This window comes from Hydra vulgaris, chromosome 12, assembly GCF_038396675.1.
Source record: "Hydra vulgaris chromosome 12, alternate assembly HydraT2T_AEP".
In the NCBI taxonomy this organism is placed as follows: Eukaryota; Metazoa; Cnidaria; class Hydrozoa; order Anthoathecata; family Hydridae; genus Hydra; species Hydra vulgaris.
In genome coordinates, this window is record NC_088931.1 from 80,387,285 (window position 1) to 80,400,155 (window position 12,871).

The following is a 12,871-nucleotide window of genomic DNA, read 5'->3' on the forward strand; positions in this document are numbered from 1 at the left end:
TCCAAGGACTACATTCCATCTTTTTTCAAAAGACATGCACCTGTCTTTCCCTGGCTTGTCATCTTTGAATAGAGTTTTTTTGCCAATAAATGTTATATAGGATTTAACCATCAGTTTGATATCTTCTCTATCTTGTGGAAAACCCTTATCAGCTAAGTGCATCAAGGCTTCTACTAGAAGATTTTCCTTAGTATTATTCAAAACAAACCCACGACCGCTTCCAATTCTTTTGTCATTCCTTTGAATTTGATCATGGGATCGTCTGTATAATGTCCCATAAGCAATTCCAGAAGACTTTGATACACTGTATACTGACTCTCCTTCCTTAAGAAGCTGTATGGCAGTCATTAGTTTGCTGTGATCATATGTACCAATAGTCTTGCGTTGGTATTCACGAGGCATAATAATTTAATTCAGTTTTATTATTTTATCTAAAATATTTTAAAACAAACTTTAGTTATATAAAGTCTATAATTTAATTATAAAGTAAAGAGGAATACAAAAATAAAATATAAAACATTTAGATGGGAGTTTAAATTTTACCCAAGCCATTCTGGGAAAACAAATTTGAACTATGATCTTAATTTAAATAGTTCAGAAGCATTATATAAAACTATTATATGTCACTGAAAAATGTATAATACTATATTAAAAAGCAAAAGTGAGCATAAATTTATATTTAAATTTCGTGTAGCTTGTGTTTTTGTAATAAAATACTATAACGTAAGTAGGATTTTATATATATCCATTTTACCCAACTATTATTTTACTTGTATATCCATTTTACCCCATTTTAGATTTTTGTTTATTTATCAATATGGGTTAGAGAACTTATAAATTAAATTTTACATATTGTTACATCATGGTCCAACTAATGAATCTACATTATTAAACTTCCATAAGTAATATTACTGAAGTCTGCAGACAAAAGTTTTAAAACATAATGTTTTTTATATTTTTTTCAAAACAACGTGTTTTATATATTAACTCTTTATGTAAATCAAATATAAACATTGTTAACGCAAAAAAAAGAAGCCAATTATGTGTAGAAACTGTTGGTAATTTTCAAGTTTTAGAATTATGTATAGATAACTTACTACATGGATACTTATTGAATATATCCATATTACCCCAACAATCCAAATTACCCCACCCTACCCTACTTTCCGTTAATTTACAAATACTGCTGCGCATGGACTTGTGATACCACTCAACTCTATCTTTAGACTTTGGATGGATTCCATCTACACCAATTGATTTAGTTTCTTCAAGATTACTTAGATGATTTTGAACGTCTGCAATTGTGAACCAATTTTCATTAATTTTACATTGCTTGAGTACGATCGTGAAATGTTGGCATACTGCCATCAGGTTTAGTTTCAAAGACAGACTGAAAATAGTTATTGAGGGTGGAGCAAATTATGTTTATATCTGTTGTAATAGTGCCATTGTCCTTTTCAATTAAACGAAGAGAACCTTTGACTTTTTGTTTACTTCTGACATAAGAATGCACATTTTTTGGGAAAGATTTTGAATCTTTGACGAGCTTCTCCTCATGGTCTGTTTATGGTCTTCTCCGCTAACTTGCAGGTGAGTTTATGTTTTGCTCGAAGTGCCTCATGTGTTTCGCGACCAGTTGCAATATATTTACCCCATAGTTTCTCTTTTTTTCTAATAGTTTCAAGTACTTCTGGCGTAATCCACATTGGTTGATTTTTATTGAACGGTGAAGTTATTGTTGGAATGAATTTAATGACTGCTTCATTGTAGTTTTTAACTAGAATCTGGTAATTTTCATGTACAGAGCTTCCATTGAATGTTTTTATCCATTCTATAGATGCTATGTAGAATGATAAGGAGTTGTAATCAGCTTTGCTCCAGATAAATCGTTTTTTCATGGGAGTAGTTGTTGTATTGTGCCCCGTCAAAGCAAAGAGTCAGTGTATCATGCAATGTACTTGACCTCCGGGTGTATTGCCTAGATGATCTGCTCTAGTGATATCTATGGAGTGGTCTGGTTTGTCTGAGATTATTAGGTCAAGCATGCTTCTAAAAGGGACATCTCTATGCTGGCGGTATGTTGGAAATGTAACCAGCTGCGTAAGATGGCACTCATTGAGGCATTCTTGAAATTTTAGATTGGTTGGGTGCTTGTGAGCTACATAGGCAATGGTTCTACAGCACTTCCTTTTTCAATGGATTTATAAAATGTTTCATTAAGATTGAAATCTCCATGAAGAAGCATTGACAAGCACCCTAGTTTTTGAAGAACAGTTTTTGCTGCTAATATGGCAGCTAAAACAAAAACAAAGTAGTCATTGTTGTAGTCATGAGGACGATAGATACAACCGATAAGAATGATATCTTTCCCAATTTTGATCACATGCCATATTTGTTCAATTTCGGGGGAGTTTAGTTGGGCAACATTAGTTTTCTCAGCTACAATACTATCCTTGATGCAGATGGTAACACCGCTTCCTCTGCTGATTTTGTCCAAACGATGTAGTTGATAACCAGCGATTGATGTATCAGAATTGCTTGTGAAGCAGGTTTCTGTATACATATGACATACAGTATTCTGTATACAGTAACAGTGATGGATCTCGGATGTTAACTAACCTGGCAACAAGTTCATCATGTTTATCTTTATTTAGTGAGCATAGATTGTTGGCCCAGTGATAAAGTGTATCAGAAAAATTGGTAGTTGGTGGATCTCTAAGCAAAGCTTATTGTGAAATTTTGTTTAGGTTTAGCCCGTTTAGGTATTAATGTTTTGGTTTTTGATAAATTTCTGTCTGACAAACTCAACTTGCCAGCACCATTTGCAGAAACATTTGAACAATGCAAAAATGTTGATGTTTTTGATAATTGGACAGTCCAAAGACTCTGCTAGTGTTGCTGACATGTTAGTTTGCATCAGTGATGATACGCTTGACGTATTTTTTGCTAATATCATTTTTTTATCTAAATTTTGTTCCTTAGAAAATATTTTTTGTGATAGTTTTAGTTGAACTAGTATTGAAGATGGTATAATATATGGTGTAGTATAAATATGGTATAAATATGGTGTGAGAAGATGGTATAAATATAGTGTGAAATGTTTGAAATAAATGAAATGGTCAAAGATTGTCACTCAAAATGTGGCTAATCAGAAAGATCAAAATCACCTGTTTCAAATTTTTCATACCATTTCTTTATTTTTTAATAATGTTAAAGTCACTATAGTTAAGAAATTTTTTAAATATATACAGTGCTCGAAGTGAGGCGGGATGCCATCCTGTCACCTTCAGGGTTATATAAATTATCCCGCCACCTTTTTATAAATCTCTCTATATAACAATGATTAGGCGAGATGGTATTTTTAATTTACCAAATACCATCCCTTTTTTTATATTAATCTGTGTGTGTGTCTATATAAATATATATATATATATATATATATATATATATATATATATATATATATATATATATATATATATTGTGTGTGTGCATTTCAGGCACCTCCTTTGACAAGTTGGTAAAAACAAGTCTTATGTGAAATTATTATTATAAGTGTTATTGAAAACCATATATAGGGTATGGTTTTCAATAAAGATAATCCTTAGGGTTAGGGTACAGTTTCCAATAATACTTGTTTCACATAAGACTTGTTATTTCAGACTTGTAAAAGGAGGTTCCTGATACGCACACACAAACAAACAAAAAGTATATATATACACACACACAAACAGAGTTACGGACAATGTTAAATAAGATTGTTAATCTAATCTAAACTTAGACAATAAAAATTATGTCAGGATCTACATAACTTTAATAGTTTTATGTTGTTTTTCAAAAAAAGAAATGATTTCAAAGAAAAACAAACACGTTTGGTACTCTTTTTATCTCATTGTAAAACTAGCTCCGTTAATTGAAGTTAGGTATATAACAATTTATCTGTTAAAAGCAAGTGACAAAAGTAAGAAACAATTAAGTTTTTATAATGAACTATATTGTTTTGTCAATAACTATCATTAAATATGTATATCATGTCTTTTTTCATTTTAGTACTTTTTTGCACCACCCCAACTGCTTCTGAATGTCTTGGCAATTTATTGACAATTTAATTCTAAGTTTCACTTAGAACCACATAAAGTTCTTTTAATTTGTTCGTTTTGAAGGAGTTATTTTGGATTCCAAAATGTTGTTGTTAACTAAATGCAATTCTTTACATTTCTTTACAATTCAAACATACAATTCTCCTGTCATTATACCGTCAATATTTACCAGTCTTCCCACACCATTAGTAGAAAAGCATACTCAAACTTACATCCCCAGTTTGTCAATTTTTCTAGATTTTATCTAAAGGTGTATCATAAGGTCTGCACCAAACTCTTTGTTGTTTTTTTGGAGCCAAATACTTGAAATTTACTCTCATCATCATATATAGACCATTTCAATGGTGACCATAGACCATAAACTGAGTTCCAAAAAGCCTGACTCTTGTTAATATGCATTTTAGCAAATGTTAAGCTTTAACTGAAATATGAAATAACTGGTTCTATTTTCAATAGAACCAGTTAATTTATATTTTATATATATCTTTCTAACACCATTTATTAATAATTGATATTTTTCAGCTCGTTGTTTGTAGGTTAGGACATTTTTATATTCCAAATGACCCAAGTTCTGATATCCAATGAATAATTTTGAATATTTTAGAGTTTTTAGCATTGAGCAATCTTGGTGCAGTCTTGCTCAGAACCAAGAGGTTCAGGGTTTGATACCGGCTCTAGTCCAATAAGCAACATTGGTATAGTAAGGAATTCTCCATGAACTTACTGGGTAAATGCTCCTCTGCGGTGTTCTACAATAAATCTTCTTTGTCTTCTTGAAGCTCATTATAGGTCTTCTTGAAACTCCTTGATTTAGTCTTCTTGAAACTCATTAATAAAAATAAAAAAATCCACAATCGTTTATTCAACTCAATATTATGCATTCATAACCAATTGTATCGTTGACCAGCACGACCTTTCACTAAATAAATATATGATCAAAGAGGACATTAATGGAGACTGTTTCTAAAGATCTGTATAAATATATAAAATACCAAAAAGGAACAAACTATGCATGTTTTCTTATACATTAAGTGCATTTTCAGGACTCATATGTAAAGAAATAAGTCTAAAGTGATAAGCGACGTTATTATCGTCAACGTAAACTCAATAAATCATTTCCAGCCGGTAAAAGTAGATCGTTCACTAAACTTTTTCAACGATGTCAATATTTCTTTGGGTATCGTATATATCTAAATTTTTATAATAGATTTTGCTACGTTCGTAATCTTAGCGTGAATTTGAAGATGGTGGTTTTAAATATTATTAATATACTGCCATGGGTACCATGAGAACCATTAAAGTGAATAATATATAGACAGTAATAAATAATTACAAATAGAAATTGATTTAGGAGAAAAGTTTAAATAAAAATTTGCTATACTGTTTAGACAACTGCTTGTGTTTACCTTTATGAATGCGAGGATGCTACTTTAACTGGATCTCTTTTACTTGCTAAGGTTTTTTATTATTTTACTATTCTCTAACAAAATATTTGTTTCTGTTTTTGTAAAACTTATCGTGCTTTGTTTAGCTTGTGATTAGAGATTTAAATGATGAAGCTAAAGAATTATTTTTGAATATTGAATTCAGAAGGTGAGTTACTTTTAATTTTTTTAAAAATCCCAAAATGCTTTGCAATTGTTGACTGCTTTTTTCCCTAAATAAAAGTCGTTACTTTTTTATAAAACTGAAAGATAAAACTGAAGATAATAAACCATTTATATTTAATAGAAACACTTGAAGAAATCTTTTTTTTTTTTTCTTCTTTATTTTTTTTCTTTCTCCTATTCTTTTTTTTTTTTTTTTTTCCATTCAGTTGAAATTCTATATTGGCGATAAAGCCCTTACCTAACAGTTTTGTAATAATTTAAGTTTTTGCGAAATATAATAATAACACCTGTACCTGAAGATAACAAATTCATTTAATTAAAATTTAATTAAATATGTAAAGTTATATGCAATATACGTAGACATCTAGTCTACGTATATTGCATCTACGTAAAACATAATCAGTTTAGTTATTTATCAAAAAAAAGTTGAATACATAAAAGTTTAGTAGTATATAGTATTCAATTTCCTTTTTCCTATTTACTCTATGTATAGAGAAATATATCTCTATCTATATTTCTCTGTCTATATCTCCATGTATTAACTATCAGTAACATACCTTTGCATATTAACAAATAGCTTTATAATTTGAAAGAAATAATTTCGGTGTATGTAACTATAGAGTTTTCTCTCTAATTTGGTAAATGAAGTTTACCAGCTTAATTCAATTAATTACCCTGAGGAGTGGGTGTTTGTGAGTGTCGTCTATTTTATAAAGGCTGTAAAATCAAAGTAATTCATCGAGCAGTCTAAATATTTTTAAAGTTTTCTTAAAATTGGTCGTCGCATTTTTTTTATTTTTTTTTATTATCGGTAAACTGTGTCAATTTAGATGTTTTTTTAATTCTATACTAGAAATGAATGATAATTAGTGATTATTTAACGAATAATGAAATAAAGTTGTAAAAGTGAAATTGATAAAAAAAATTTGATTTTCAATAAAAATTAAACAAAAACAAAGTGTAATTATTTTTACAAGCCCTTTTTTTTGTTTTTTTTTTTGTTTATAGAATTTCTTATTCTTTATTAGTCTTCTCCTGAAAAATGCTTTATTCAATTTATTTGTACTTTTCTATATGAGCTTTCCCATGTTATTTAGAAATGGATGTTTATCTGTAATACTAACTGATCGCAATTCAAATAAAACAGAAAGTGTTAACATTGAAATGACAAGAGTTTAACGAGCGTGAACAATTTTTTTTTTAAAAAGTTGTACGAAAAATTAACTCCAGTTTACTAGACACGAACGTTTCATTTGATATAGATAAACCCGATATTTGATGAAAATGAACTCGATATTTAATGAAAATGAGCCCGATATTTGATAAATGTGAACCCGATTTTTGATGAAAATGAACCCGATTTTGATAAATATGAGTTTTTTAATTTTATACTTTATAATCAAATTTTTTTTCGGAAGAGATCATAATTAATGTATTTTTCTGTCTTATGAATGAATGAGCATTCATTAATATCGTAAAATTTGTATAAGCTCCAGCTTAAATTATAAATGAATATTCGTTTGTCGCTAAAGGGATAAAGGTTATGTAAATAATGTTTATTATGAAAAAAAAATTTGAAACAACTTTTTTTGTGAAAGTTTTGTAATGCAGGAGATGGTAACTTCTGCATTTCACAATCCAGATAATCAAACGAATTCTTTTTCTTTTTGGAATGGTCATAAAAACGATTTTGAAGACCGTCGCAGCGAGTTCTTTAATAAAAAGATATATTCGTTGAAAGATTTAGAAAAAAACAATCAAGAAATAAAGGAAAAAGATCGACCATTAAATTTTACTCACAAAAATAGTTTACTTAGAAAAGAAGATTTTGCAAAAAAATCTCAAGAGCGTCAGAACATTGTATCTGTAAGAAACAAATATGCCTATGTCAAATCAAAAACAGATTCGAATATTGAAAGCTTGAATCTCAAAAGAAGGAAACTTAGAAATACTAGTTTTGTAAATGAAAGCAGCAAGTTTTTTTTACAACATGGTCATTCTGTGGATTATTTACAACGTCAGCGTAATGTTATGTCAGCTTTACCTGCCAACAGAGTTAATTTTTTTCAGATCGAATCAACACTTAAACCACATTATCGTTCAAAATCAGCGATTAGTTTAAGAAGTATTGAAAAGATAAAAGAAAACGAAAGTTCGTCAAAATTAGTCGATGTTGATAATTTTCACAACGATTCTTTTAATAAATATTTTAAACAAGATCCTAATTTAAAACCACTTTTAAACAACTTTAATTCTAACTTTCAACAAAATGAAATGCTTTTTGAAAATTCGAATAAATCTTACATTGATAAAGAACGATATTCTCAACTCTCATCGCGGTTTGGAAACTCATTAAATGAAAATATTTCGATGACCAACAACACAACAGAAAATTCTGTTTTGCTTGCTTTTTTACGTGACGATCCTCAAATGAAAAGTTGGTCTTATAATATGAACATGAAACTTGATAAAGACTCCGATCCGATAAAATATTCAGGGCCAGTTCTGGTTGATACTTCAAATCGCGATAACAAGACCTCAAACGATGTTTTACCAAACTCATCAACTTTAAGTACAGAATACTTGAGTCCTATTCAAAAAAAAGAACTACAAAAAGATAAAACTGACAATTCTCATGAAATATACCATAATAAGTACAATTCTCATTTGGAAATCAAAAACAAAATGCTTTCTCTGTTAGATAGTTTAAACCTCCATACTTTGAAATCAAATATAATTGAAATAGAACGTCGTACAAATTCATCCGGGGTAGCCTCGCTCAGTGGTCATAACTCAACTTTAGACCTATATCATTTTAATAAACATGATCCTTATAACTGGGACCATTTGAGAAACAGACCACTTGTCAAAAATAAAAAAAGTGTACGTGTGGCTCTTGAAAACAACAGGCTTCATTGTTACACACCTGAGTATGATAAACCAAAACTCTCCTCTGTATACACATAATGCATATATAATGCATTATATTCATTACATTATAGATATAAATTTTACTTAAAAATTGTTTATAGGAGATTATTTAATTAAAAATTTTACAATTTTTGTTTATTAAGATGGCTGGTAAGTAAAAAGAAAATTTAAAATCAAAATTTGCAATTGGTTTATCAAGTAAATATAATCCTGTTTTCAAAAAACTTTATCATGTTTTAAGATCAATTTTTATTCTTAAGCGAGAGAACATTTTTTGAAAAATTTTATTCTAAAGCGTGTGAACGTTTTTTTCGTCTGAAACAAATCTTTTTTTTTTTTTCCAATTTTTCTAATCTTTTATTTGAAGCAAAAGAATTTTTTTAATAAAGTACTCGGTTAATATAAAGAACATAACCTTGTGAGTTTTAAACAACAATCCCTTCGATTTTAAACTGAAGTTAATTTTTTTTTTTTCTTTCAATCTTTAGTTTAGATATTGTTTTTATATAGTTAAAAATAGAGTTTAATTTTTTACTATATAAACTTTTTAATTCATTTTAAATGTTAATTCAACATTTAATATTTAAGTTAGATGTTAGTTTTTTACAAATTATTATAGAAAAATGAATATACTTTTAAATTTGTCGTTCAGTTTTCCTTTTTATAAAATGGTTTTAAAGAAAGATTTTACAATTATATATCACATAGCAATACAAACAAAAAGCATATTCTTTACCTAAGCGTTAAACTTTGGGGCCTTTTTATTTTTTTCAGTTTAATAATTTTAGCAACTCTGCTATATTTAATCCAAAAAATATAGCTGAGTTTAACTAGTATATTAAAGATTCTTATTATTAAAAATTGTTAATTATTATTAAAAAGTAATTAGGATTAAACAATTAAGATTAAATTAAAAAGGGTGGAAAACATAAACATACAACATAAACATGCGACATAAAAACATAAACATACAAAACAAAAATATTCTCATTTAGTCTAAGAGCATTCATATACTTTTCTAAATAAATAACTTCAATAACTTATAATAACTTTAACAGTTTTAATGCAGGTACTTTATTAGAGTGTAATTTGTACGCAGTTTGTTTTAAATATTTTATTTACTTTTTATAAAGTTATGTTTGTTCTAATAAGATGTTTTTACTAACTTCAGTTCTACACATCACTAACATTGATGATTTTCTTCCGGGGGCAAGCGGTTAAAAGTAGATTAAAACATATATATGAAATTGCTTGTCATTTTCAAAATAAACTAAACTTCGTAAATGTTTTATTAAGAAAAAAATTTATTTATTCACAGCGGCGGACTAAGGCATATCGATACCTTAGGCAGAGATCTCTGCCTAAGGTGTCGATACTTTGAGGCCCTCGTTTAAGCATCTGACACCAACAAAATGTATAATTATAAGTTATAGATTGTTTTTTTTGTTTTTTCAGAATTAAGTTGTCAAATTCTTGTTTCATACAATTAGTAAAAAAAAATATTTAACTTTTGAATCATGCTTCAAAGGTGTTTAATTTTTTTTTTTTTTAGATACCCCCACCCAACATGATTTAATCCCAACAATAAACAAGTCAACCAGGATAACTAAAACCTCATCGACATTACTTAATGATATATTTGCTAATAGTTTTTATAATTGCTTATTAGAATCTAGAATAATTACAGCAAGCATAACAAATCATTTCCCAATATTCTTAATATCATCAAAAGCTACAATCTTCATACGACAGATCAATGAAAACTCCTTAAGATAATTTCGAAATCTTTTAACAGATAGAATTGATTGGAATCTTATAATACAAATTACAAGAAGTAAATAATGCGTATGAACTATACTTGGCGTAGTTTTGTAGGCACTATGAATTGGTATTTTTAGTCAAAAAATACATTTTCCAACCCTCGGAAAAATAAATGTTTACTAAAACCAACTAAGAAGAAACAAAATTCTTATGAAAAGTTTTTAAAACAAAAATAAAATAATTTATAAAAACAAAAAAAATTTGCTTGAAAAAACGAAAAAAACGCTCAAAAAAAACTTTATTATGCAAAGATGATTACACAAAAACGCGGAATGTGAGATAATTGGTAAAAATAAATCTACAAATAATAATTTACCACAAAAACTTTTAATTGATAAGAAAATGACTTATAATAAAGAAATCACAGTTGAAGAATTTAGCAATTTTTTTTCTCGATATTGGTCTCGGTGTAATTTATTGACCAACCAATTCAACTATAGAAGAAGTTAATTTAAACAAAAGTGAGATGCAAAATGCTTTTAAATAGTCTAAAAATAATAAAATGTGTTACTATTGAAAAAATTACCGTGAATGTAGTTAAGACTGTCTTGTTATATTATTGAACCTTCGTTGTTTCACATTTTAAACCTTTCCTATAAAAGTTACATCTATTTTTTTTATTTTTTTTTTACATTTATTTTGCTGTTTAACAATAAATAATCAACATATATATACAAGAAAAAAAAAATGTCCGTAGAACAAAGAAGTCAGTAAAATCTTGTCAACAAGCACCGTTTTTGTATATACAAAAAAAAAGGAAAACTTTTCTTTTTTACAATGATCTTTATAAAATAAAGAATTAAACAGACAGGGGCTCAAAGAAGATGAAAATGACAAATCGTCATCGAAATCTTTTCATAGAGCCCCTTTATACATTTTTAAGAATATAGATATTAAATTAAAAACCCTAATGGATATAAAACTGCTGCGCTAATCAGTAAATCAAAAAAAGATCAAATAAAATAAATACTAAAATAATTAAAATTACTTGTGATCCCTTTAAGCACAAATAATTCTCAAATTTTAAAAATTTCCTTTTAGAAACTTAAATGAACTTAATGACTTAGCCATACATTTGAATCCTTTTTGATAACTATTCCATATATTTGGTCCTCGATATGCAATGCTATATTCAGCATATTTGTTAAAATTTTGAGGCAGTTTATATGAGTTACTTATATTTGCTTTTAGGTAATAGTTTTCATTTATGCTTATTTCAAACTTGTTATTAAAGTTTGCAGGAGAGAGATTATTATTGAATCGATACATAAAAATTAAATGCTGATAGATATTTATTTCAAAAACATCCATCATTTTCATATCTTTCATTATAGGTTTGGTGTGTTCACGCTTATTTTTAGAGTAAATGATTTTGCTAGCATGTTTTTGTAGACTATAAATTTTTTAAGTTTTGATGGTTGCGTACTTGCCCATGTTATGTTTGCATAGCTGAAGAAGCAATGAATTAGTCCAAATTAAGTTATCATTTAAGATAAGGTCAGGCAACTTAAGAGGGAGGTTTTCTTCTTGTGTTTTTTTACGGAATAATATATACTTTGTTTTTTCTGAGTTAAATGAGAGTTTGTTAGCCCTAAACCAATTATTTACTTTATTTAGTTTAATATTTATATCTAAGTATAATTTCTTGATATCATTGTTAGTAAGAAATATATTTGTATCATCAGCAAACATGACTGCATTAAGTTTTAAGGATGCATTGCAAAAATCATTTATAATAATACTAAAAATAGGAGTGGATCAAGGATACATCCTTGGGGGACTCCACATAAAACATTTAAAACTCCAGATTGTATATTACACACGTATTGTTTTCTATTGGTAAGATAACTTTTAATCCAATTGTAAGTTTTATTAACTATACCATAGTGCTTTAGTTTATCTAATAGGATGCAATGGTCAACTGTGTCAAAAGCTTTTGATAAGTCAATAAATACTCCTAGAGTAAATTTGTTTCGTTTAAAACCATCAGTTATTTGATTAACTAATTCAATGATTGCATGCTCTGTTGAGAGGTTTTTTTGAAATCCAAACTGGTTTGGGTAAAATAATTTGTTTTTAGTGAAGTGATTATAGATTCTATTATAAATTACACGTTCAAAAATTTTTGAAAATGCAGAAAGTATATATATTGATAGATATATAGATAGATTAGTAAAAAAGTTCGAACGTTCGAAGTGAACGGACGTGTTTCTGCAGCGTGATTTTTTTAAAAATTAAAAAAAGAAAGTTTTTTTTTTTTTATTGTTTGCAATTATTTAAATAAACAAATATACATAAATGTATAATTTTAAATAAAGACATATTGGTTAATTATGGCTATTACAATGGATCAAGTAAAAAAAAACAATACAAAAAATGTTTAAAAAATTTAAAAACGAAATAGACGAA

General features: G+C 27.9%; 1 protein-coding gene across 1 annotated transcript in view; it reads left to right on the forward strand.

Moving 5' to 3' along the window:
• Positions 1-7,145, forward strand: part of LOC101240689 (heat shock 70 kDa protein 14) — a 73,057-nt gene extending 65,912 nt beyond the window's left edge. The window contains exons 15-17 of the mRNA XM_065814605.1: positions 5,489-5,557; positions 5,632-5,693; positions 6,808-7,145. Of these exons, the coding sequence (XP_065670677.1) occupies positions 5,489-5,557; positions 5,632-5,693; positions 6,808-6,889 (213 nt within the window). The 3' untranslated portion in view covers positions 6,890-7,145. The remainder of the gene's footprint in view (positions 1-5,488; positions 5,558-5,631; positions 5,694-6,807) is intronic.
• Positions 7,146-12,871: the final 5,726 nt, after the last annotated feature.